Source organism: Aphelocoma coerulescens, chromosome 9 (genome assembly GCF_041296385.1).
Source record: "Aphelocoma coerulescens isolate FSJ_1873_10779 chromosome 9, UR_Acoe_1.0, whole genome shotgun sequence".
In the NCBI taxonomy this organism is placed as follows: Eukaryota; Metazoa; Chordata; class Aves; order Passeriformes; family Corvidae; genus Aphelocoma; species Aphelocoma coerulescens.
Genome location: NC_091023.1, coordinates 18245672 through 18270497, shown reverse-complemented (window position 1 = coordinate 18270497; position 24826 = coordinate 18245672). Strand labels below are relative to the sequence as shown.

Sequence of the window (24826 nt, the reverse complement as noted above, 5' to 3'; positions counted from 1 at the left end):
CCCCGCAGGGAGGGGGGGCATGCATACACAGCGTGCTATCCAAGGCCTTTTTTTATTAATGAGAAAAATGTGCAGGGCTTGAACGATCGCCAGGAACAGATTTATTCTAGTTCCCCAGAAATTAAACCGAAATGAAGGAGCGAGTCAGCCCGGCCCGGCACCCCCTCCTGACTCTGTGCTTGTTTTAACTTTGGAAGAATCTGACTTTGGGGGTGGGGGAGGTGGAGGAGAGAGGGGGGGCAATATTTGGGTTTAAGCAGTTCCAGATGGGCTTGGTGCTCTTGGAGAGCTGTGGAAGAGAGCAGAGAGCAGCGCGGAGATTTGGGTAACTGCCCCAGGCAGTAGAGAGGAGGGAGATCTTGGCAGAAACTCCCACTCTGTGCTGCCGGGATGGGATGGAGCTTGGCAGCCAAGCTACCCGTCTGTGGGGCGAGCCTTTGGATGTGCACCGAGTAACCTTTTTTGGGGAAGGGGTGGGGTTTTTTTTTCTTTTAAATGTCATTACTCCTTCTCTGGGCACTTTCCAAAAGTACAACCTGGAAAAAAATGGAGCTGGAGGGGGAGAGGGGCCTTTTGGATCTCAGCCTGACGCAAACAGTTGCCCTGCGGAGGCAGGTCTGCAGTACCGACCGTGTTTTCTTCCTTGCCCTGGGGATTTTGGGGCTCTTCATCTGCCCCCACCAGCCCAGCTCAGCTTGGTGGCCCCGTGGGGACATCTGTCCCATGAAACCATGGCCACAGGGCAATGGGGTCACAGAGAGAGGTGGCAGGAGCGTCCCCATCATAACATGTCCTGGAAATAAGGGTGTCTTCGCAGGCTGATTTTCTGCCTATGTCCTAGTCAATGGCATTTGTGGCTCGAACAGGTCTGGCGTCTCCTGATCGGATGAGTTATTTCTGTGGCAGCAGAGGACGGCTGCATGGCCATTCCTGCTGGGGACGGCGACCTATAAATCTGTCCTGCCTGCTGGCCATAGAGCTCTGGCCTGCCTGGCACAGCTGGTTGCATTGTCCCTATGGCAGAGAGCTGAAGCGGGCAGCCCCTTCCCCTGGGCCAGGCAGGGACATTCCTGTCCCAAGTGGGCAGTCTGGTAGCAAGCAAGGATGAGAGGCTGTCTGTGGGATCTGTCCATTCCCCTTTGCACACAGCCTGGCACAGCAAAAGCATCTTGTCCTCCTGGACAAGCTCAAGCAGCAAGTACCAGGGCACATCCACCATGTGGGCAGGGATGGCAGCTCTTCCTTGGCCAGGCTGACCCTGGCGTAGCACACTGGGCTCTGACATCCGAAATCCCTATGGTATTAATAGAACAGTAATTGCAGTGCAGGGCTGGGCTTGGGCAGCTGGCTCCCATCCTCTCCCAGCGTTGGTACAGCCTTTCTGCAGGACCAGGGCCTGGCAGCAGGACCTGGCAGGCTTTGGGCAGTGGGCTGCACGTGTCCTTGGCATGCAGCTGGAAGGCAGGAGCTGCTGTCCCAGGCAATAGTCCCAGGCTCCCAGTGCTATGTTTTGGAAGGGGGTGCTCACAGTGTGATGCTGGTGGGTGCTGGAGCCCAGCTTGGTGTGGCCCTGCTTGTAAAACAGCAGAAACCTGCCCTTCCCGCCTTGATCCAGTGTGTGACCAGGCAGAAAGGAGCACCCATCCCTCCCTGCATCCCAGCCGCTGCCACTTGAGCTGCCTTTTGCAGAGCTGGCACCTGTCCTCTCTCACATGCTTCAGTCTGTCTTGCAGCCATCAGGAAACAGCTCCTGGTGAGGAGCACGTGGCCGGAAAACCCTCTTCAGCCGGTTAGCGGATGGTGGGTCGGCAACAGGGCAGAGCTGGATGGAGGGAGCATTCCTGTCCCCCTCCGCCCCACATGCCAGGCAGCTCCCAGTCATCTGGGATCTGGACCTTGCCAATGCAGAAGGTGCAGGACATTGGGATCGGGTGGGGAGGACTATGAGAGAGATGCAGTAGGCCAGTGTGGCTCAGAGCCATGGGACTGTCTCCTGGCTTGAGGTTAATACCCCAGTGTAGGTGTGGGATTGGGAAATGAAGGATGCATCCTTGGAATTGGAGTTTTGGGCCCTGCTGTGAGCTTACCATGGTTCTGGCGGGGTCAGAACTGGCAGTGGTGAATGATGCCAGGACTGGCAGTGCTGCCCACCCCTGGCTGGGCTCTCTGGGCAGGCACTGCCCGGCTTGGTGTGTGCATGTGCCCTGTGTGCGCAGAGGGGCCTTAATCTCAGTTGGGGCCTCTGGGCCCTGCCATAATGCAGAAATAATGAGTCTATTATTAAGTGCCCACAGTACTTCTTCACTCCGGTGGCTCGCCTCCAGCAGCAGGCAGAACCTGCCCCGCTTGAAGTGGATGTGTCATCATTTGCCTCAGCAAATCCGATCCCCTTTGATGATGGGCCAAACGCCCTTGGCATGAAGGGCCACAGCTGTGATACAGGCCCCTTTTTTTTCTTTCTTCCCCTCCTCTCTTCCCTTTGTTCCCAGTTCATTGACAAGTCGCCGGCTTGCTTCGGACCTGGGACAGGTGGACATTGGTGGGCATGGGCAGTCAGAGCCCCCATGCTGCCCTGGCAAGGGATGGGGTGGGGGCCAGCTCCTACGGCAGCCTCGCGTCTCCCCCCTTGGCGCTGAGGAGCAGCAGGCGCCCTGCTCGGCATAAGGACAGGTTCCCAGCGTGGGCGGTGATAGGGAGTGCTCCAGCCCTTCCCTTGGGCTGAACCGCACTGCCTGGCCTGCCCAGCCTGACAGTCGGGGAGGGCAAGGGTGGGACCAGCACAGCCCCCTGGCCTTGCGCTGGGTGCTAGGGTAGACCGGTGTGCAGGGGGTCCCCAGAAGAGATGGGATTCCTGGGGGAGGATGAGTGCATGTGAGCTGTGCAGCATGCTGGCAGTGCTGCCAGCCCCATCCCTGCAGAGGGAACTAGCAGACAGTGCCTGCCAGAACCTTCCCCAGGCTCCCAAACCCCATGCCTGGCACGTCCACCATGGGTACCCCCTGACCACCAAGGATGCCTGCTGGTGCCCTCCCTGCCTGCTGCCTCCCACCCTGGCTGCAGCCTTCCTCCCTGCTCTCCTGGCTCTTGACCGCATCAGCAGGAGCCTCTCCTCCCTGCAGTGCAGCTCCGGCACAAGGGGCTGCCAAGTGCTGAAACCTCCCAGCACGCCACCTCCTGTGCTCCAAAGCTGCTGTCTGTGGTGTGCTCCATCCACGGAGCACGTGGGCTGAGCGGGACGGGTGAGCTTTCTAAATGCAGGCAGCATGTGGAGTCCCCTAGCCTTGGAGCAGGGGCATCCCCTGCCTGGGAGGAGGATGGCTATAGGGTTTAGCTGGGGTCGGAGGGGGAAGAACCTTCCTGGAGGAGGAGGGATCTGGGTTAGCTACATGCTTCAAGAAAACGTGTTGCGGGGTCTCCCAGACCTGACGCGCTCACAGGGTGCTCCCGTGGCTCAGCTTTTGTGTACGGAACGCTTGTCAGCGGGAAAAGTGCAACCTCAGGTTCTCTCCCACAGGCAGCTCTTTGTTCCCAGATAAAGGACCTTACACCAAAGGCCCTTTGTGCCGCTGCTCAGAACAGTGCTGGGATTAATTGTACCGATAGGTGCTTGAATGGAGAGCACACAAGGCCACTCGCTCCTGGCATAATTATCTTCAAAACCGAGAAGGAAATTAAAATATGCAGAGAGATGCCCCTTTTGGTGGCTTTTTGACTAGCAGGCAGTCTCCCAAGATTTAAAGCGCATCTCTAAACAAGCTGGCATTCCTTCCAGAGAAGAAAAGCATGGCAGTGAGGGGAAGAGGTATCTGGCACTACTGTTAGCAGCCACCATGGTGGAAGCCAAGCCATGTCCTGGGGCAAATGGCCTGGCCATTGATGGCATCTGCAGGAGTTCAGCGTGGGGCAAGTGGCCACATAAGGCCAGTCCAGGCCACTTGCCCCATGCTGAGCTTCTGCAGACATGGTGCCATGGTGTGCATAGCTCCCAGAGAGCATGGGTACGTTGCAGAACAGGTTCCTCTGTTTGCAGTGAGGCTGTGTGGGTGTCTTTACTAACTTTTCTCCCTTGCCTTCTTCCAGGATGCTGTGGACTTGCATGAGCTGCCTTCTCCTCATCGGGGCAAAGAGCTGGCATCCTACATTGCTAGCGTATCCTGATAAAAGCCATCAGTCCACGTATTCAAAGGAGGGAGTGTTTAAAGTGGAGCGTATTGGTGGAGACGATTGAGTCTTCCCCAGTGGCTTCATCTTGAAAGAATTTTGATATTTCCCCCCCTTTTCTGGCTCAGCCATCTCTGCTGCGCGCGTCTGCCGCTCAACAGCGCGAGACGGGCTCTCTGGGCCTCTTAAGGGGGGAGTTCAAACGTTTTCGCTGGCCTCAGACCATGCATGCTGCATTCCTGAGCCTCAGCACTGGGAGAAAGAGGTCCCTGGCTCCAGATGGGTCCTTGCCAGGGCTTCAAACACCTAGTGAGCTGCTGGGGACTCTGTGGAGGTGATGGGAGGGCTGCTGGTAGGGGACCCCTCGTCTTTGCAGCTTGGGATGTGCTTGGGAGGAGACTTGCAGGGCAGGCAAGAGGCAGCCAGAATGATGCTGACAGCCCTGTCCAAGGAGTAAGAATCTTTCCCTATCCCGGGATCCCACTCTGCCATGGAACTCCTGCTTCGATGTGGAGTCAGCCATGGCCAGCTGCACTTGCTGAGCATAGCAAGGCTCCTGCTCTATCTCTTGCTTTTGCCCAGCTGAAGGTAAGGACAACTCCCAGCGCTGCAGACAGTGATAAAGCAAGCCTTAGGGTGACTTCCCCAAGCTGGTGAAATTGGGAGCCAATTTCCCGTTGACTAATGGGACCAGGCTCTTGCTGTGGTGTGCGGGATTGAAGTGGCTTTGACTCACTGTTCAGCCAGCCCTGACGCCGTTCACGTCCCTCCACAGTACCTGCAAACCTGAACTGCGCCAGGAAATCACCGGTGACACCTCTCAGGCCACCTCTGGCACCATGGGCCGGAGGGAGAGAGCAGCTGGTTGGTCCTGAACCACTGAAGCCCAGTGTTTTTGGGAGAGAGGACCAGGTTCAGGGCCAGGCCACGGTGAGAGCTCTGCGGCACCTTTAAGAGCTGAGAGCAGTTTCTGCAGCTCAGCTCAGCATGTGCCACCAGACCCTGGATCACGCAGCACAGAAGCCCACAGGGCCTTCCATCCACTGCCTTCACAGTGGCAGGCTGCAAGGGTCTGGGAGGCTCCACTGACCCCACCTGGGTCACTCCTGTGGCTGCAGGAAGCCCCCACTGCCCTCTGTGATCAGCCTGTTTCCTTTAGCTGAGTTGCTCAGTGATTTTTTTTTATTATTATTATTTCCCCTCCCCGCTCTCTCTGTGTGGTTTACGTGGCTCTCACGCCAGCAGCCAGCTTGGCTCTGTCAGTTTTTTCTCTCCTCTGCTGGTCAGATGGCAGATGCTGCCAAATTAGGATGCAGGCAGCGAGCCTCCTGTCCAAGCTGAGGTTCTGCCCACGGCTGACACTCGAGGGGAAGGATGCTGCCGGAGGGGACGACTGCTATGGCAAGGGCTTCCTACATGGGACCTGCTGCTGGGCAGGAGAGTTCCCACATACCCTGGACAGGTTTGGGAAGCAAACACCCACCATGGTCTGGTCAGTCCAAGCTATGCTGTGGCTTGCCACAGCATCCTTATGTCGCTCTACTTGCGGGCACACCCTGCCACCTAGATCCCCATCTCCCCAGCCTGACTCACCACCACAGCCGCTCATCCATCAGCAGCCCCAGCCCTGAGCAAGCCAGGCATCCCTTCCCCGCTCCTCCTGCAGAAACAACCCCCAGCTGGCCGTGCCAGCAGCAGGGCCTTGCACTGGCTGGACCCACACAGTATCCACACCGGGGGCTGGCAGCCCCGCACTGGGAGCACTGAGCACACACTTGGCTCTGCTCGCCGCCAGCACGGCATGTCTGGGCCCTCACGGCACCACTGTGCCCTTATTAGGGCAGCCAGCGCAGGGCCTGTCCCTCTGAGAGGTGTGGGCAGCCCCCTTCTGGAACCTGCTCCCCCATCATCTGGCACTGCCCACCCGCCCTGGCAGCCAGCCCACGCAGGGGTCTGGGAAGCGCAGCAGCATCTCCAGTGGTCTTGTGGCCATGCAGAGCCATGCTTGGGATCCTGCCGGCATTCAGTAACTGATGGTGTGGGAAATGGGAAGGGAGAGAGATGGCGGCTTGCTGTGTCCCCTGGGCAGGTAGTGCCACGGGACCAAGCAGAGGCTGCCTTATGGGTGCACAGACTCATTCTGCCCATCCTGTGTCCCACCTTCCTGCATTACCTGCTTGGCAGAGGGCTTCTTCCTTCTCTCCCTCTGTTTTCGCCAGATGCCCCTAGTTTGTTTTCTTGAGAAACAGCAAATAACCCCTGCCCAGTAACCATCTCTGCACTGGTGTCTGTTGTAGATGGTGCCCCTCTGTACCTCTCTCAACAGGGAGCTGGCACCATGAAAGGTTTTCCTCCCTCTGTCCCCAGTGCCATGTCCACTGCTAGTGCCACCAGCCCGCAATGGGACTGTGTTTGTGTTTGCTCCAGGTGAACAGCCTGGGTGAGAAGCAGGCTCGCTGGCCCAGCTGGGAACCTGGCAAGCCACGAGGCAGGTCAGAGAGCCCACGTGTCCCCGAATGCACTTGTTTATCTGTGCTGCGGTGGCACCCACAGCCTGTGCTCCCAGCCTGTCTGTGGGTGCTGGCTTGGGAGCTGCTGGCGGGTCTCCCTGGGCTTAGACACGGGAAGAAGGTGTTTACCTCCGTTTGGGCTTCATCCGAAACCCTGCCATGCGTGAATGCTTCCTTCCTCCTCCACACTTCCTCCCCGGCTGGGTCAGCCTGGGGTTTTCCTGGGGTGGAAGGAAAGAAGCTGAAACTGCCTCTTGCTGTGGGGCTGAGCCATGGTGCTGGTACAACTGAGCTGCCCTGGCATGTCCTTGTGCCCCAGCTGGTGTGAGTGAGCCATTCCCAGCCTGCTGCTGGGTCTAGGAGAGCCATGGCTCCCTGCCCTTCATCTCAAGCCTGGGTGGGCTGAGAAGTGGACGGATGGATGGGCAGCCCGTGGGGAGCTGCACGGGGTTTGGGATGAGGCCATGCTTGCAGCTGGGGAGGGGGATGCCCTCATCCGGGAGGTGTTTTGGCGCTGGTCCTGCATCCTGCTCGGTGCAGGCAGCAAAACCCCCCTGAGCACACCAGGGCCTCCAGGCATTTGCATCCCCCTTCCGCGAAACCCCCCCTAGGCAGGAGAAGATCCAGAGGACCCCGGGGTGCCTGCTCCCCTCCAGACAGCCTAAGGGCCATCCCTGGAGTGGGGCTCACAGGGCCAGCAGCTCACAGAGGGGCCATTGGCCCCTGAGCATGTCAGTGTGTTCTCATCCTTGCGTTTCACTCCCGGTTTTTGCGCGTGGTGCTCGTGCGGAGCCACGCGGCTCTGCCCGGGATTAGCGACAGCTGCCTGCAATTGCAGCTCTTCCCAGACAAGCGTCTCGCTCCCCCAAGGCTGGGGCTGGGGCTGTTTGGGGAATGCTGCCGGGGTGGTTTGTCTTGTAGTCTGCTCCAGGAATGTTGGCCAGACGGTCAAATTCTTCTCCCCTCTTGTAAAATGAGTGATGTGGGGCGTCTCTGGGAGAGCAGCCTGCCAGTCCCTCCTCCTCTGGATAAACCTGCCTGGCCCGCACCGCCCTGTCATGGGAACGGGCCCTTTCAACCCCAGCCACAGTAAATACGCACCCTGCCAATGCAGAGGGGGAGGGTGCGGACAGGGGCGCCTGGTCTTCCTCCTTTGGCACCCCCTGCACTGGCTGGGGGGCACGTTTGGCCATGTTAGTGGCTGGGGATGGCAGCCTGTCCCCATGTCTCCCTGGCCACCTGGCTGGCTCCTCGTCCTGCTGCTTGCCTGCTCCAGCACAGCTCTCTGGGGACGCCTCGCTCTTCCTGTTCTCTTGACAGGAGAAGAGAAATCTGGAGTCTGTCTGCGCCGCTCCCTCCTCCTCCCACCATGTCTCACCCCCCAAGTTGCTGTTTTCCACAGAAATGTCAGGCTCAGCTCTCCTCTCCCCCACTCCTCCTGGTTTTTTCCCCTCTAATCTTGGCCTTCATCTCCAATTACTTCTTTCTCTCCTTCCTTTCTCTCCAGAGACCCTGATGGACACGAAGTGGGTGACCTCTGAGTTGGCATGGACAACTCATCCAGAGACAGGGGTAAGTTTGGAACCAGCACTGGTCCTGACCTCCAAAGGGCAGAGCTGGCCCTGGCCCCATGGGAATCATGGTTTCTCACCAGTGCCTTTGTGAAGCTGGCTACATCTTTTCTCCTTCCCTCCTGCGCTTATCCTCACCTTATGAAACCATCTTCTCTTGACTCGGTGCCAGCGGAGCGGGAGTGCCATGGTCCCTGGCCTGGGTTGCTCTTAGTCACCTTGATGACCAGGAGGGTTGTGACGGGTGGAGGTGCAGCTGCTGCTCTTCCCTGTTGACTGTTGCCTGTTCCCCCCCACCCTGTGCCATTCACAATGTGTCCATGGCACTGACATCCCTGGCTGGGGATCTAACCCTTTCCTTCTCAATCTCAGTGGGAAGAAGTCAGTGGTTATGACGAGGCCATGAACCCCATCCGCACGTACCAGGTCTGCAACGTACGGGAGGCCAACCAGAACAACTGGCTTCGTACCAAATTCATCCAGCGCCAGGATGTCCAGCGCGTCTATGTGGAGCTGAAGTTCACTGTGCGGGACTGCAACAGCATCCCCAACATCCCTGGCTCTTGCAAAGAGACCTTCAACCTCTTCTATTATGAGTCAGATACGGATTCTGCCTCTGCAAACAGTCCTTTCTGGATGGAGAACCCCTATATCAAAGTGGATACAATTGCCCCAGACGAGAGCTTCTCCAAGCTTGAGTCTGGCCGCGTGAACACCAAGGTGCGCAGCTTTGGCCCTCTCTCCAAGAATGGTTTTTACCTCGCCTTCCAAGACCTGGGAGCCTGCATGTCCCTCATCTCCGTCCGGGCTTTCTACAAGAAATGTTCCAACACCATTGCTGGCTTTGCTATCTTCCCGGAGACTTTAACGGGGGCCGAGCCCACTTCTCTGGTCATTGCACCAGGCACCTGCATCCCCAATGCAGTGGAGGTGTCTGTGCCCCTAAAGCTGTACTGCAACGGCGACGGCGAGTGGATGGTACCCGTGGGAGCGTGTACGTGTGCTGCTGGATATGAGCCCACCATGAAGGATACCCAGTGCCAAGGTACGTGCATGGCAGAGTGATCACGGCTTTTGTCCCCATGGGTGCATTGCTGTGAAGGAGGTGGTTTTGTGGAGATCGATCTGGTTTTGGAGGCTTTTCTCTGATGAGGGAGCAGGGTGATATCTCAGAGGACTGGTCTGCAGTTTGACTTCAAAGCCTTAAAGCCTTTGCTGTCTGGATTTGTGCAGTGTCTGCTGGGACACACTGGTGAGCAACCACCATTGCATCCTCTGCGGGATGCATCCCCTTGCACGGAACTGCAGCTGAAGGCATGGTCCTCAGCAGGGATCCAGCACATTTAAGCCCTAGAGCATTACCAGCATATTCCCTCTCCCTCCTGCAGTGCTCATGGCTGGGGCAAGTGATTGTTCTTGGCAAGTGTGATTTCATGCTGCTTGTGCGGAGGCACTCGGAAGCACTGGTGGTGAGCAGGGCTCCGCTGTGGGAGAAGCCATGCTGGTGCATGCTCCCCTTGCCAGCACTGAAAGCTTGCAGCAGGAATGGTAGGGAGCAGCATGAAGGCAGGGGATCTGAAGCTCCCTGTTCTTGCTGGAAGGGAAGGAAACATATTCTGCACATGGAGATATTGGGGATGGAGAGCCACCCTAGCAGCAGGATAGCTCTGTGTGAGTCCTGCAGCTCTCCCACGATAGCTTTGGTGTTGCTGTTTAACCCCAGTTCGGGTGTGTTGATAAGAAAAAATCTGTCTGGATGGATGTTGCAGTCCCTTGGGGTGATTCTTTTCTTGGGAGCTGGCTCTGGCAGGCAGGACCCTGCCCTAGGGTGGCTGGGGTTTAGGGCAGAAAGGTTGCTGTTCCCCTTGGCTGCAGGCGTTGCACAGGGAGGGGGATGCTGGCTGGGCCCCCAGCGCTGGATGCCTTGTGCTCACCGATGACGGGATGCTTGGCGCCAGCCCTTTGCTCTTGGCAGGGGCCATGTGATTTGGGACGGGCCGTGACGTGGGGCTCGGGCCAGGCTGGCCTCCCTGTTGGCTTTGGGAGTTGACAGCCATGCTTCTGTGGCTAGTTAGGGAGAGCTCAGTCTCCACAGGGCCGCAGCTCTGCCGGGCATCCAGAACCTCCAGCACCATCAGTGCCAGCACAGCCCTTACTTCAGTGCCATAGCCCCCTGTGTCAGTCTTGTGAGCAGCCAATCTGGCGCCCCCTGAGCAGATGGACACCAGTGACAGGCATCTATCCACACTTCAAACTGCACTGAGGTCCGTGCTCCTGGGAAGCTGCTTTCCTTCTTGCTTGGACTGGGAGATCTTAGACCATACACGGTGTTGATTCTTTCCCAGCAGAGAGTGGGGTTTGGGCACAAGGTGATGCAGTTTCCAGCCAGCACTGGGGCTGTGCTCAGGGGGTAGCTTCCCAAGGCAGGACTGAGAGCTCCTCAGATTACACTTAGGAACCTGGGGCAAGGTCCTGTCTCCACATCCGCCAAGCTGGACAGACCCCCATGTGGCAGCTTTCCCAGCGCCTTTGATTTCCCATCAAGCCCCAGCTTCTGCTGCAGCAGGCAGGGAAGCCACGCTGGGCCATGGGCACGTCTCCATCCGGCAGCCTGCCTTCTCGCTGGGCAGAAGCGGCGATGTCCTCACGTTTCTCTGGGAAAGTTGCGCTGCGCTTGTAGGATCAGATTTTCCGCCATATGATCGTGTGTTTTAAGTGGAAACAGCTGAAGAAGGGCTGGGAGAAGCTGGAGCTGCAGCTCCTTTTCTCCTCTCGGCTGGATGTTCCCTTACTCCATTTCGAGAGTCCAGCACCACCGAGAAGTCTCCCAGCCCCTGTGTCATGGGCAGCAGTGTGGATGCAGCCCCCCAGAGCTGGGGTTTCATCACTCCCGCCCCGGGGAGCCCCCGGAGGCTTCACCGCGTGGGCGAGCAGCGCTCCAGTGTGCCAGATGGCATTTTAATAAATAACAATACCCAGTTACTTCTTAGATGGGATAAGCCCTGTTGTAAATCTCCCCCTTTCCCCAGACTTTCAGTGGCCTTTGAAGATCTCCTCCTCCTCTTTATCTCCATCCAGAGCCAAGATTAGAGCTCGCATTCAGACCTGTTACAATGCAGCTTGTATCCCGGTCCCTCGGGAGCGGAGGGCTCATCCTGCTCGACTGAAGACAGTTTCTTTGGCATGCTTTGTAAGGCGATACGCCAGGCTGGTACCTGGCGCTCTACTCCTGAGTTGCCACAGCATTGATTTGGCATCTCATTCTCAGCCTCATTATCTTTATTTAATTAGCACACGGCCCTTCTGGGGGTTGTGCCGCTTCCCACACACTCCCTGCCATGCAGAGCTGCAGAGGCAGCTCTTGGAGGACAAGGAGAAGCTGCTGGCCAGGGAGGGGGGAAAAGGCTCCCACATGCCTCCACAGGCTGGGGTGCACTGCATTCACACCCCAAGCCCTGCAGCCCCTGGGGTTCAGCCTTTCCCCCAGCCCCATCCCTTCTCCTTTTGCTTAGGAGGCACCCAAAGTGTTCAGGGGATTTGGTGTCAAGGAGCTCCCCAGAAATGCTCTTGGGCATGTGCTCCATGATGGATTTGTTGGGATTTGCACCCCTTGTATTGCCGGCTTCACATAAAGACAGAAAGGCTGCTGTGCCAGGGTGAGCAGTGAGCCCCCTCCTTGCATGTCCTTCTGCTCATGGGGAAGCGCTGCAGGAGGGCCACAGTGCCTCCAGAGCCTGCACCCCACTTGGGAGGGGGACTGAGTCTGTGTGCTGCAGTCCGTGGATACCCAAACCATAGGAGCAGCGGAGGTGACAGTGTCCAGCATGACACCACACCTTCCTGAGACCCATTTCTGAGTCTTTTTGATCGTTCTTTTCTCATGGCCCCAGGCACTGAACATTTGGGCACAATCAGTAGGTGAGTGCAGGTCAGGCTGGGACCAAAATCAGAATTTTTGCAAAAATAAATTTCCCTTGCAATCAGTGACTAATGAAAACATCACCCTGAATTAAAGAAAAAAAAATTGCCAAGCAAGCATTGCACTTGCCAACTGTTTGCAGCTTTGCATTGCAACATGGGCTTGCTGCATGAAACCCAGGAAGTGAAACTGCCTGGGATTAATTGCCCGGGCTTCCAGATCAAAGGCAGCAACAGGGAAGGCAGGGAGAGCTGCCGGTTTACAGCCAGGCAGTTCCACAATGGGTTACTTGTAACACAGTCGAGGAAATCTGCCCCTGCTGTCCTGCCTGTGACCCGCTGTGGCTCAAGAGGCAGCTTTGCTTATTGAATTTTTTTTTTTCTTTTCTTAAAAAAAAGAAAAAAATTGTTTTCCTGACTGTTCCTTGGATGCCACTTCAAACCCCCAAGGGCTCTTTCCCTTCTCTCCCTTCAGATTTACTCCATTCACTTTTGGACTGCACTAGTGTGAAATATTTTCACCCAAAGGGTGATTATTTTACTTTTTTTAAAATAACTGCCTTTTAAGAGAGACTTAAAAACAGAGTTACCGCCTCGGCTGTAGCCAGGCTGTTGCTTCCACAGCTCTGCTCCATCTGTAGCCACTTACGACAGCGGGAAGGGAGCGAGCTGTGCAGGTTCATAAAGCACAGATCGTCCCGAGCAAACCTGACTGCTGCCTCTAAAGAAATTACAGGGTTGATGGGCAAAGGGATATGATCAGTTTAATTTATCTAGGCTCAGGCGAGGCGTTCTACTTCAGTCCTACAGGGAGAGAAATAGCTGGAAGGATGCTGGAATATTGTAGTGTGAATGGGAAAGCAGTCAAAACATGAAACGTGGTAGTTTGGAGCTGGTATTTCCCAATGTGTCACGGCTATCCCTGCCTTCCCCAAGGGAGGGGACCCCAAAGTTTTGGGGATGCACACGTGGTTCGTTGCTGCTTGCCTGCATCCCATGCAATAATGGAGGCTGCCTACGGGATGAGTCACTGCTCTCTGCTGCTGCCAGAAGGGTTTTATTTCGGTGTTTTTTTCAGCTCCCTTCCTTGAACTTTATTCACCAGGGTGGGGATTGTATTTGGGAATAGTACCCTCCTCTTTCCCCAGCTCTGTGTTGCAGCTCTTCGAGACAGGATCAGGCCCTGGAGGTGGGCAGCTGATGGAAATCCTGGAGGGGCTGCCAGAAGCAGCCGAATGGCCGGGTTTGCCACACCGGGTGTGCAGTGCCCAATAGGGGGTGCAGGGGCAGCTTTACAGCAGGGCTCTTTTACTGTCGTCCTCCTTCCCACACCCCACACAAATCCCCTCTGTGGCTGATCCCTGCTGTCAGGCCAGACTGCCTCTCCCTCCCATCAAACCAGCGGCTCCTCTTCAGACCGGGGAGCTCTGCTTCGGTTCCCTGACCTGTTATCCTGTGGCTGTCACCGACTGTCATGTTCTCCCCAGAGGTGACCGCAGCACAGCACCAGGAGATGTGATCTGTGTGCAGAGGTTCAGAGTTGTTATTTTATTTGAGGACACTTCAGCAGGAAAAGTGCTTATGCAAAGCTCTCGGTAGGAAGAAGGAAGCCTGGCTTCCCAGCTCCGGCTAGATGGAGTCACGTTCCCACTCCAGAGCTCCCAGGCTCGTTCCGCAGCGTGCCGGCCAAGACAGTGGTTGTTGTACAGGCAGTTTCTTGCAGAGAAGAGATGACACAGCGGCTTATCCACCAGGGGCCTGGGATCAGCTTTCAGCTCGGTTACAGCCTTCAAATGTGGCGGCTGAGAGCTGTCACGCTGCCACCGAGGTCTTTATGCTCTGATTTATTAAGCAGAGTTGGAAACTTAAAACACTGGAGTGCATGTGGGCCTCGGTCCCTCTGCTGCTCTTCCCCTTCTTAGCAAGGCTGGTTCATGGCTCATCCCCTTCCTGCCAGTGTGGTATGAGGATGCAAAGAAATGGCCTTCATCCCTTTTGCCTGCACTGGGCACTACTTAGGGGTGGCAGGCAGCTGCCGAAGGACAGCTCTGCCTGTCCCTTCTTCCTTTGTCTGGGAGGCCACTATCACCTCCGTGCCCGTAACCCACTGGGCACCGGCTGGCACTTTGTGTGCAGCAGGCCAAGTGCCCTCATCCCTCCTGCATCCTTTGCAAGCACCTGGCTGTCCTTGGCTGCCATGCCTTGCTTGGACTGTCAGCTTAATACAAGCTCTGGTTACTCTGGCTTCACTCTCCCCCCAACAAGCCTGCTCAGGGGGTTTTGACCCTGATGGATCTGGGCTCCTCTCCATAACCAAAGCATGTTTGGCAGCTTTCTGAGCCCAGAGCATTCCTGTCCAAGAGGTTTCAGTCATCTCTCATTCCTCAGCAATCTGGTTCCTTATGTGTGAATCTGCATCCACCCAGTTTGAACCGCCTGGGACTCCAGACGGGGTGGGTCTGCCTGTGCCGAGGCTGCTCTGTGACCTCTGGGCCTGTGCTGTCCACATAAAGACACATTTTCTGGTGGCCTGGGTGTCCCAGGCTGGGGAGACAGAAGCCCTCCTGCTGGCCTCCCACTGCTCGCCAAGGAGCAAATCTGCGCACTCCTTTGGCTTCCAGCCTGCACAGTTGGGACGGGCAAAGCTTTAATTTCCAAAGGGAAGGCCCAGAGGCTGGGTGAACTCAGGTCAAGGAGCTGGAGTCAGTTGAGCCATGTAGTTGGTCCTGTTTTGACCAAAGAAGAGCCTCCTTGCCGGAAGGCTTGCACCCTGGGAGCAGGAAGCAGCTCCTGACACCCGTCTGGGCAGTGAGGCTGGAGAGCAGGCAGTCATCTCTGTGAGGGGCTGCTCTCATGTCCCCCTGGCCAGCAGCACTGCACTGGAGCAGGGCTTCTCTCTTGGGGTTGCTGCTGCCCAGTGCCTGGACAAACCAGGGGCCCAGGACAGCACCTGGAGCTGTGTGCAGGTCCCTGCGGGGCTGGCCCTGCAGCATGTGATTCACAGCACTCCACACCCCGTGTGGGGCTGCAACCAGCCGGAAAACTTCCACAGAGAGTGTCGGGAGATGCCTCATAGCAGGAAACTTCCACTTGCCACAGCCTGGTGAAGCACCAGGAAACCTCCCCCTGTTTTCAGGATGATGTGTGACAGGCGTGGGAGGTGGGAGGGTTACGTGCCCTCAGAGCTTCCCTAACGCAGTGGAGCGAGGAGGACGTGCCCTCCTTCGGGGCCATCAGTGCTGATGCTGCCCCAGCTGTGGCAAACAGGGTGATGCCGAAGCAGAGCCGGCACCAGTGGGTCTCTCACCTCATCCAGCTGCAGAGCACAGACTCCACTTCCTTGTGCAGCACTGTGATAAACTGGGCTGTTCTGAGGTGTGGGTCAGGTTCCCGAGGCTGCTCTGCTCCTCAGCTCAAGTGCTGTTAATCCTTTCACGTGCCCCTCATTACAAATAAACACCTTGGGGTGCCAATTGGGCCATATCCCAGGACTTGTGGCTCCTTGAAGGACCCTGATCGGAAGCGGAGGAGGGAGGTGGCAGTGATGCTGAAGCAGCTCTTCAGCCAAGGACCTGCAGGAATGTTTTCATCTCGCTCAGCACTCCACTTGAGCCGACCTCGTGAGGTGCCGCCGCCCCGGGACTGAGAAGTGGCTGAAGAGCCTGAGGCGGAAGGTTTGGGGCTGAGTGGCTGATTTTGGGTGGCAGAGGCCTCTCGCAGGGGCTGCTGCGGACAAGGCTGAGGAATTCTTTCCTTCCCAGCCTTATTTCCCCAGAGGATGGACCCGGCACTGTGAAGGTTGCCAGGCCTGGAAAAGCAGCATGGCCTTCCTCCATGGAAGGGAGCATGGTAAAACCCTTGGAAAAGGCAGTGAAGAAACAAAACTGACGAATGGACCTCCTGGATGGATCTGCCCTGGCCCGCCATACTGCTGGTGGTGACCAACTCTTCCCACCTCCAGTTACCTTGGGCCTGCTGCTGGAGCACAGCATTTCCTGGCAGAGCTGTGCCTGAGCCGGCTGGTGCTTCCAGCTGCCCACTCTTCCCACCCTCCCCAGCCTGGAGCACTGCATCCCTGGGCATGGGTGATGGTGTTGGAAAGGCTCGTAGAAGGCCTGAGGTCTTCAAGTCACTGATCTAAGATTTGGCAGGGCAGCGAGGAAGGGTCTGCCCACCTGTGGTGGGAGCAGTGAATGTTTCCTGGGTTCACTTTATAACTCAGGTCTGTTTTTCTTTCCTCTAGCATGCGGCCCGGGAACCTTCAAGTCTAAGCAGGGGGAAGGTCCCTGCTCTCCCTGCCCTCCCAATAGCCGGACTACCTCTGGAGCAGCAATGGTCTGCACTTGTCGAAACGGCTTTTTCCGGGCAGACACGGACCCCGCAGACAGCGCCTGCACCAGTGAGTCCTGCTCTGGGCAAGGAGGGGAGGCAAGGGAAGCTGTGGAGGTGATGGGGATGTGTGTCTGGGAGGGGGGTGTGTGCTGTGCCCATGCCAGCGGTGAGCTGGACATGAAGACACCTCATCGCTGCCCCTCGCATTTCCCTGCAGGTGTCCCCTCAGCCCCTCGCAACGTCATCTCCAACGTGAACGAGACGTCGCTGGTGCTGGAGTGGAGCGAGCCACAGGACACAGGCGGGCGGGATGACCTGCTCTACAACGTCATCTGCAAGAAGTGCAGCGTGGAGCGGCGCCTGTGCACCCGCTGCGACGACAACGTGGAGTTCGTGCCGCGCCAGCTCGGCCTCACCGAGCGACGCATCTACATCAGCAACCTGATGGCCCACACCCAGTACACCTTCGAGATCCAGGCCGTGAATGGCATCTCCAACAAGAGTCCCTACCCTCCCCATTTCGCCTCTGTCAACATCACCACCAACCAGGCAGGTCAGTGGAGCCACCAGGGAGCAGGGGCTGTGTCTCGTCCTCAGAGCAGAGTGGAGCAGAGATTTCTTTCTGGCAGCCTGGGAAGCTGCAGTCCTTTGTGGTGCCGCCTAACCGGCTCTCTGGACCTGCATCTAATCCCCTGGGTAAACTGTCCTCTCTGTTTAAAGCATGTTCCTAGAAGAGATGAGATGAGATGAGATCAGAATGCTTGCAAGTGGAGAAGAGTAGGGCTGGCAAATGCTCCAGAGAGCTCTGGATCTCCTAGACCTACCCCAGAGATGCTGTGCCTGCTGCAAAGGGAGGAGGAAGGAAATGAGATTTCTCTCCTGTGTGCCTGGGAAGGCTCAGCACCAGCCCAAGCCTTCACAGGCAGCCAAATGCTCTGCTGTTCCCTCCTTCCTCCCGCTCTGGCCCCGCTCCAGCATGCTGGTAATCTCCAGCCACTGCACTCTGATCTGATTTCACGGGTCTTGCTGCTGGGGTGGAGCACAGAGCTCCTGGCGAGTGGAGGAGGGGACAGAGCCCCACTTTGGGCTGGCAGGGCCCTTCCCCAGACCAGTTTGCAGCTAGGCATGGGGTGAAGCATTACCTCAGTGCTATTTCTGAGGCTGCTCTTGGTGTTGACATCACACCTCCTTATGGAGACTTGGGGGAGGCCAGTCTCAAAGCTTTTCCATGCCTTTCCACCATGATTATCCAAGCAGGTCCCAGGCAGAGCATCCCCTACACTATGTGGGTTGGTGGAGGGGGAAACGTGGCACAGGTGGCTCATTCCTCCCCTGCCCTCCTTCCTAGCCCCATCTGCCGTGCCGACGATGCACCTGCACAGCAGCACCGGGAACAGCATGACGCTGTCATGGACTCCTCCAGAGAGACCCAACGGCATCATTCTGGACTATGAGATCAAGTACTCAGAGAAGGTAAAACAGGAGCAGCCTTTTCCCTCCTCCAGCCCTTGTAGTTGGCCATCAGCACCATGGCAAAGGGGATCCCTGCAGACATGATGCCTGGGGGATGTGGGAGCCAGCAAATGGAGGGTGGCTTCGCAGAGGTGACACCCACATGTCTCCCCTACAGCAAGGCCAGAGCGATGGCATTGCCAACACAGTCACCAGCCAGAAGAACTCGGTGCGGCTGGACGGGCTGAAGGCCAATGCTCGGTACATGGTGCAGGTCCGAGCACGCACCGTGGCGGGGTACGGCCGCTACAGCCTCCCCACGGAGTTTCAGACAACTGCGGAGGGCGGTAGGTACCGGCACCGGGCCGCCTCCATCGCCCAGCCCTCCCATGTGTGCCCCATTCCCAGCCTGACTGATTCCTGCTTGTCCCTCCATCAGGTTCCACCAGCAAGACTTTCCAGGAGCTGCCTCTGATCGTGGGTTCGGCCACTGCAGGGCTGGTGTTTGTCATCGTGGTGGTGGTGATTGCTATCGTCTGCTTCAGGTACTGGCTTCTCAGGGAAGAGGGTTTCAAAGCTGGGTTTGGGGGTTGCTCATGTCTGCCACACAGCTTTCCCCCTCCCCAGAGTGGGCAGAGCTCTGTAGCTCCAATCACAGAGTAAAGGACTGGACTGGCCACACATGGGTCCCAGAGCAGGGGTCCTGTGGGAGGATTGTGCCTCTGCTTCCCCAGGACAAGCTGGGCTCTGCCCAGCCTCCTGCCATGTGCTCAGCACAACTAGGCCATCTCCTTCCATCATACCTCGGGTGGAGGGATGGCTCTGCACACAGGCTGCCAGAGGGAAGGCTCTCTGGCATAGGCTGGCTGTGCTGGGATTTGGAAGTTGGCAGTGAATGTCTTTGCCCCATCAGGAAAGGGATGGTTACTGAACACCTCCTCTCGTCTCCTTTGGGCAGGAAGCAACGCAACAACACCGACCCCGAGTACACAGAGAAGCTGCAGCAATATGGTGAGTGTGAGAGCCCAGCAAATGGACTCTGCTTGTCCTCTCCAAACTCCTACCCCATGCAAAGGGGCAGCCCTTGCTAACAAGGGGTGGGCTGACAGCCAGCCAAGTGGCTTGGCATCTGTCACCCATGCTGCGTCCCTCCTGCTGATGACTTCTGCCCTTGCAGTTACCCCTGGGATGAAGGTGTACATTGACCCCTTCACTTACGAGGACCCCAACGAAGCTGTCCGGGAATTCGCCAAGGAGATTGACATCTCGTGTGTGAAAATAGAGGAGGTCATTGGAGCAGGCAAGTCCTGGGGCTGGGCACAGCAGGTGCTGAGACTGCTGCCTCTCACCCTTTCCTGTGGCTCACCATGCTGCTCCCCTCTCTCCTTCCCACCACAGGCGAGTTTGGTGAGGTGTGCCGTGGGCGCCTGAAGCTGCCTGGCCGCCGCGAGATCTTCGTGGCCATCAAGACACTGAAGGTGGGCTACACAGAGCGGCAGCGGCGAGACTTCCTGAGCGAAGCCAGCATCATGGGCCAGTTCGACCACCCCAACATCATCCACCTGGAGGGTGTGGTGACCAAGAGCCGCCCAGTCATGATCATCACAGAATTCATGGAGAACTGCGCGCTTGACTCCTTCCTCCGGGTGAGCATCCATCTCCTCCTGCCCTGGTTTGGGCGCTGCAGTGCATGGAGAGGCAGCAGCTCTGAGCCCTTCCCTATCCCTCTACATGGTCATGCTGGTGTCCCCAGGGTTAAGCTCTTCACAGATATAATAAGTGGAAGAAGAGGGGTGGCTCTAGGGAGGAGGAAGGTGATGGTAGCACATTGGGATCCTTCCTCAATCTGTTCAGGGTGTTGCAAACCCCTCTGGTCTCTCCTCTGGTAGTTGAATGATGGGCAGTTCACAGTCATCCAGCTGGTGGGAATGATGCGCGGCATCGCCGCTGGCATGAAGTACCTTTCGGAGATGAACTATGTGCATCGGGATCTGGCTGCCCGCAACATCCTGGTCAACAGCAACTTGGTCTGCAAAGTGTCTGACTTCGGGCTCTCTCGCTTTCTGGAGGACGACCCGGCTGACCCCACCTACACCAGCTCCCTGGTATGGGACACTCAGGAGGGATCCACCAGTTTGGGGGTGGGGGGAGAAACCTCAAGTATGCACTAAATCATGGAGCTGTGTATCCTTGCAGGGGGGCAAGATCCCAATCAGATGGACGGCTCCTGAGGCCATTGCCTACCGCAAATTCACTTCAGCCAGCGACGTGTGGAGCTACGGCATTGTCATGTGGGAAGTGATGTCCTACGGGGAGCGACCTTACTGGGACATGTCCAACCAAGATGTAAGTGCTCTCTGGGAAGTAGGGAACTGGGAGCTGTAGGCTGCCTGTGGGAGCCCAGGTGGCTCACAACCTGCCTCTGCATATCTCTCTGCAGGTGATCAATGCTGTGGAGCAGGATTACCGCCTGCCACCTCCCATGGACTGCCCCACTGCACTGCACCAGCTGATGCTGGACTGCTGGGTGCGGGACCGCAACCTAAGGCCCAAATTTGCACAGATCGTCAACACGCTGGACAAGCTCATCCGCAATGCTGCCAGCCTGAAGGTCATCGCCAGTGTCCAGTCTGGGTCAGTGACATCCTTGTTTCCAGCCAGGATTTACCCCAATTCCAGGGAACACTGGAGTGGTTGGGAATAGAGCTGTGGGAGGGCAGGGATAAGAAATCTCCTCTGCTTCCAGTTACACCTCTCCATCCCCTGCTCCCTGTGACCTGTGGCTCTCTTGCCCTTTAGCATCTCCCAGCCTCTCCTGGACCGCACTGTCCCAGATTACACTACCTTCACCACCGTGGGAGACTGGCTGGATGCCATCAAAATGGGACGGTACAAGGAGAACTTTGTCAATGCTGGGTTTGCCTCCTTTGACCTGGTGGCACAGATGACTGCGGAGTAAGTCCCTGCTTGGAGGGGAGGAGGGAGCAGACTGGGACTGGGGCTGCTGTACACTGTCCCTTGCCTGTCTGACAGCCACCTCCTCCCACCTGGGTGCATGGTGGTCTGAATTAAGGACTGAGATTCAGCATCCAGTCCCAAGGGAGTTAGGATTCAGCATCCAGTCCCCTTTGGTGTTAGAGGGAGCACTGGAGCTTGGCAGAGGGCTGTAATGATGGATAGGTCCCTTGTCCCAGTGGGGCAGGGCCACTTGTTGATGTTGCTGATGGCTGAGGGCTGAGTCTTCACCTTTTCCTTGCAGGGACCTGCTGAGGATAGGGGTGACGCTAGCAGGGCACCAGAAGAAGATCCTGAGCAGCATTCAGGACATGAGGCTGCAGATGAACCAGACGCTCCCAGTGCAGGTTTGACCACAGGGGACTCTGCATTGGAACGGACCAAGGGAACCTGCCAACCAGGTTCAGTTTGCGGTGCAGCCCAGCTTCCTGTTTTCCCCTCCACATGGCGCTCCTCTGCCTCGGACGGTCGCCTGGGACGGGATGGGACGGGACGCCCTTCCCTGGATCGAAGGCACTCATGCTGAGAGGGAGCCCAGCTTTTTGTCCCGTGTCCTGGAACGGCGAGGCAGCAACACATCTTCATATTGAAGATGGATTATGGGACAGAGATGGCACATCCCACTTCTCACCCTGTCTTGGTGCTCATCGGTTTGAAGAGTTGTTCTGCTTCTTGGATTTCTTTTCACCCTGTTTTCCCCCCAGTCCTCACTTCCCTCACCTCCCCGAGGCCACAGACTGTTGACCCGTCCGCTGAGTCCGTCAGACACGTCCGAAGCCTTCCCTAACTCTTGTTCCCCACGTGGAAGCAGCCGGGGGAGGCCGAGCTGGCGACAGGGCTGGGGCCACCAGCCCCAGACAATCACTCCTCTTCTCCAGCCCTGGCAAGCCCTCCGCCCAAGGGTCTGCACTGGAACGTGTCCGAAGGGAAGGCTTTGCTCCCTTTCTTGGCTTTGCACGCCAGAACCCGAACCCGATTTACTATGCAGGGAGTTAGGCAAAAAAAAAAAAAAAAAAAGAAAAAAGGAAAAAAAAAGAGATATATTAAAAAAAAGATAAGAGGGAGCAGAAAGGGGAGGGAGGGGGACCAGGTGCCTGGCTCCTCATCTCTTACCCTCTTGGTTCTCCTGGCCGGCTCTGGACTGCAGAGCGAGGCCATCAGCACGTTTGCACAGGGACCCTCCGCCCCCGGACCGATGGCAGCCGCGCTCCCCCCGAGGGGCCGGAGAGCGGGGCTGGGGCGGGGGCTGCGCCGGGGGCCACGGCTCCCCCAGCCTCCTCTTTTATGCAGAAGGAGCAGGTGCCGCCGGCGCGGCTGCCCGCTCCTGACACACGCTGTGATTGCTGCCAAAAGACTCACTCACCTTTCCCTGAGGATTCACTGCAGCCCGGTTCCTCCGAGCCGAGGGAGAGACTCCCAGCGTGCCTGAGTGTGCGTGAGTGTGTGCATGCGTGCGTGGGTGTGTGCTGGCCGCAGGACTGTGGGAGGTAATGGGCAGAATAAAGGCAATAAGAATTTTACTCGAGTTTCCTTTGCTCGATCGCGCTCTCATTGGATGGGCCCGGCTGCCTGCAGCTTCGCTGCCCACCAGAGTCATCCTTCTTCTCCTCCTGGCCTACCCCAAGCTGGCTGTGTGCCCCTTTCTGCTCCCCCCTTCTCTTGCTGTCACGTTTTCAGGTTGTCCCACAGGGACCAGGCAGTGATGCTTTACCAACCCTGTGGTGCTGGGAGACCCAGCACAATCCCCATGCGGCACTTATGGTGGAGGTTCTGAGTCCCAGGTCAGAGCCAGTCAGGAAACTGTATCTAATGTACTATACTCAGCATTTTTTTCCCCCATACCCTCCTCAAATCAATCTGGAGCTGTGGGAACCAAACAGGGAGTATGAAAGCCACGCAGGGAACAGCCGTGCTCGCTGCCAATCCCAGTGCCAGAGGGTCCCCACAGCTACGGGGCTTCTCCGTAGGGCACTGCTCGCCCCCTGCTCCCTCTGGGCAGTCTGGCCCCCAGCAGGAGGGTTGCAGCAGCCCCTGGCACCCCTGAATTACTGACCTCACTCCTCTACAAAATGATTCTTGAGCAGGGGGGAGCACACCAGGGTGAACAGACCAGCTGCAGGTGGCAAGGTAACCCCTGGGACAGCAGATCCAGGGGGCCCGTGCCCTCAGTCTAGGGAAGATTTGCCCACAGTAGCCAAGTGGGACTCCAGTTGCTCATCCTGGGTTTCTCAGGTGCCCCTCAGCTGCAGTGCACCTTGCTAACTGCCTTTTGGGGTGCTTTGCTGACAGTCCAGAGGAGCAAGTAGAGTCTCCCCAGAATGATGGGGTGCACCCCTATGCTCCTCAGTGCTTGGCCCTGATCCCCTCCCTCCCAGGCTGACAGGGCAGGTGCTGTTTTTCCCCTTTCCTTGGAACAGGCCTGCTCTTGGGTTTCTCATTAACCCCGTCCTCCCCCACAGGGTAAACAAGTCCAGGAGGGCAGGTGGCAGCAGGTCCTGCAGCAGGGAATGGTCTCCCCACATCCCACTGTCTCCTCTGCAAGATGTATTTGGGATGTTAACTGAGAGGGACACCACAGCCCCGTTTTCCTGGGGTTTCCCATCCTGGCTTTCTCCCTACCCTGGCTGCTCCCCAGCCCTGCTGTGGTGGGACCCCAAACAGCAGCGCTGGGCAGAGGTCACCCCTCTCCCAGATCAGGAGAAACCTGGCACTGGGAGGCTTTTAAGAGCAAGTGGCTAAAGAGATGTCAGAGCCTATTTGGGGCTTGCTAACCCCCCCAGACCCCCATGCAGAAGCACAATGGGGCACAGGGGCTGTCACTGCCTTCCTTGCCCCCCAGCCCCTGCTGCATCCAGCAGCCCTGGTGCATCTCAAACATCCCTATCTCAGCCCTCCATCCTGGCCTGGCTTTGCTTTGAGGAGGAGTTCTTCTCATTTTAAACAACAAACCCCTTCTCCCACCCTTCTCTATGCACACCCTGCTCTCATGGGGCAGGACACAGCATCCCTGCAGCCAGCCCCGGGTCTCACCCCAGCCTCAGGGGTGCACCCAGGGGTGCACCCAGCAGCTGTTCACATCCTGTACCTGCCTCCTCCCTTTCCATACAGATCTGGGGGAAAGCTGTGTTCCATGGTCAAAGAAAAGCAACAGCGAAAAACAGCAGCCAGGGAAATCAATGCGAGCGTGCGTTTGTAAAAATATTTTTTAACGGAAAGACTTTTTTTCAATTAAATTATTTAAGGAATTTTATGGAGGTCTGTGGTGCCTGTGTGGTTCTTGGGGGGCTCTGGGTGGCAGGGAGCCCTGTGCTGGGCAGGTGAGGGTGTATTTGGGCACTGTGTGTGTAAAAGTGGGTCCACGGCAGTGAGTAAGAGGCACTTGACCCCACTGGGTGCAAGTCCAGTCCAATTTCCCCCCAAAAGATGCTCCCTGCCTCCTCCTGGCACAGCCAGGGATGAGGATATTTTGTGGAGCTGAGGGGACCGGATGATGCTCCCAGGGCTGCCAGCCCTCGGGTGCCACTGCAGGAACATCCTGGGGCCATGGGGATGGGAGCAGCGTGGGGTGGCCAGGCTGGGTGGGGGAAGGCAAGCCCTGCCTGCACCCCTGCCTGTGCTCTGCCTGCGTCCTGCGCTTCCCCCCTCCCAGCCCGTGCAAAAGAGCCTTTTGTGCTGCTGGGTTTTTTCCCCCCTTTTAATTCCTAACCAGGAGATTAAGGGAAGACAAAGGCTACGATTGTTCCCGCTCTGCAGAGAGCTGGAAAGTTCGGGGAGGGGGGATCGTCCCTTTCCAGACAGACCCAGAGGAGGGGGACATGCGCCCCAGGTGGAGGGGCCGGGATGGGGGGAACACCCTGGGAGCGGCGG

General features: G+C 57.4%; 1 protein-coding gene across 2 annotated transcripts in view; it reads left to right on the top strand.

Moving 5' to 3' along the window:
- Positions 1-24213, top strand: part of EPHB3 (EPH receptor B3) — a 29383-nt gene extending 5170 nt beyond the window's left edge. Inside the window, exons 2-16 of one of the 2 annotated variants that reach the window (XM_069024108.1) lie at positions 8179-8243; positions 8615-9287; positions 16404-16559; positions 16710-17045; positions 17841-17965; positions 18123-18291; positions 18384-18489; positions 18858-18955; positions 19122-19244; positions 19343-19590; positions 19834-20049; positions 20141-20290; positions 20385-20578; positions 20744-20899; positions 21204-24213. In XM_069024108.1, coding sequence (XP_068880209.1) covers positions 8187-8243; positions 8615-9287; positions 16404-16559; positions 16710-17045; positions 17841-17965; positions 18123-18291; positions 18384-18489; positions 18858-18955; positions 19122-19244; positions 19343-19590; positions 19834-20049; positions 20141-20290; positions 20385-20578; positions 20744-20899; positions 21204-21312 — 2916 coding nt within the window. In that variant the 5' untranslated portion in view covers positions 8179-8186 and the 3' untranslated portion in view covers positions 21313-24213. The remainder of the gene's footprint in view (positions 1-8178; positions 8244-8614; positions 9288-16403; positions 16560-16709; positions 17046-17840; positions 17966-18122; positions 18292-18383; positions 18490-18857; positions 18956-19121; positions 19245-19342; positions 19591-19833; positions 20050-20140; positions 20291-20384; positions 20579-20743; positions 20900-21203) is intronic. The other variant, XM_069024107.1, reaches the window with a different exon arrangement.
- Positions 24214-24826: the final 613 nt, after the last annotated feature.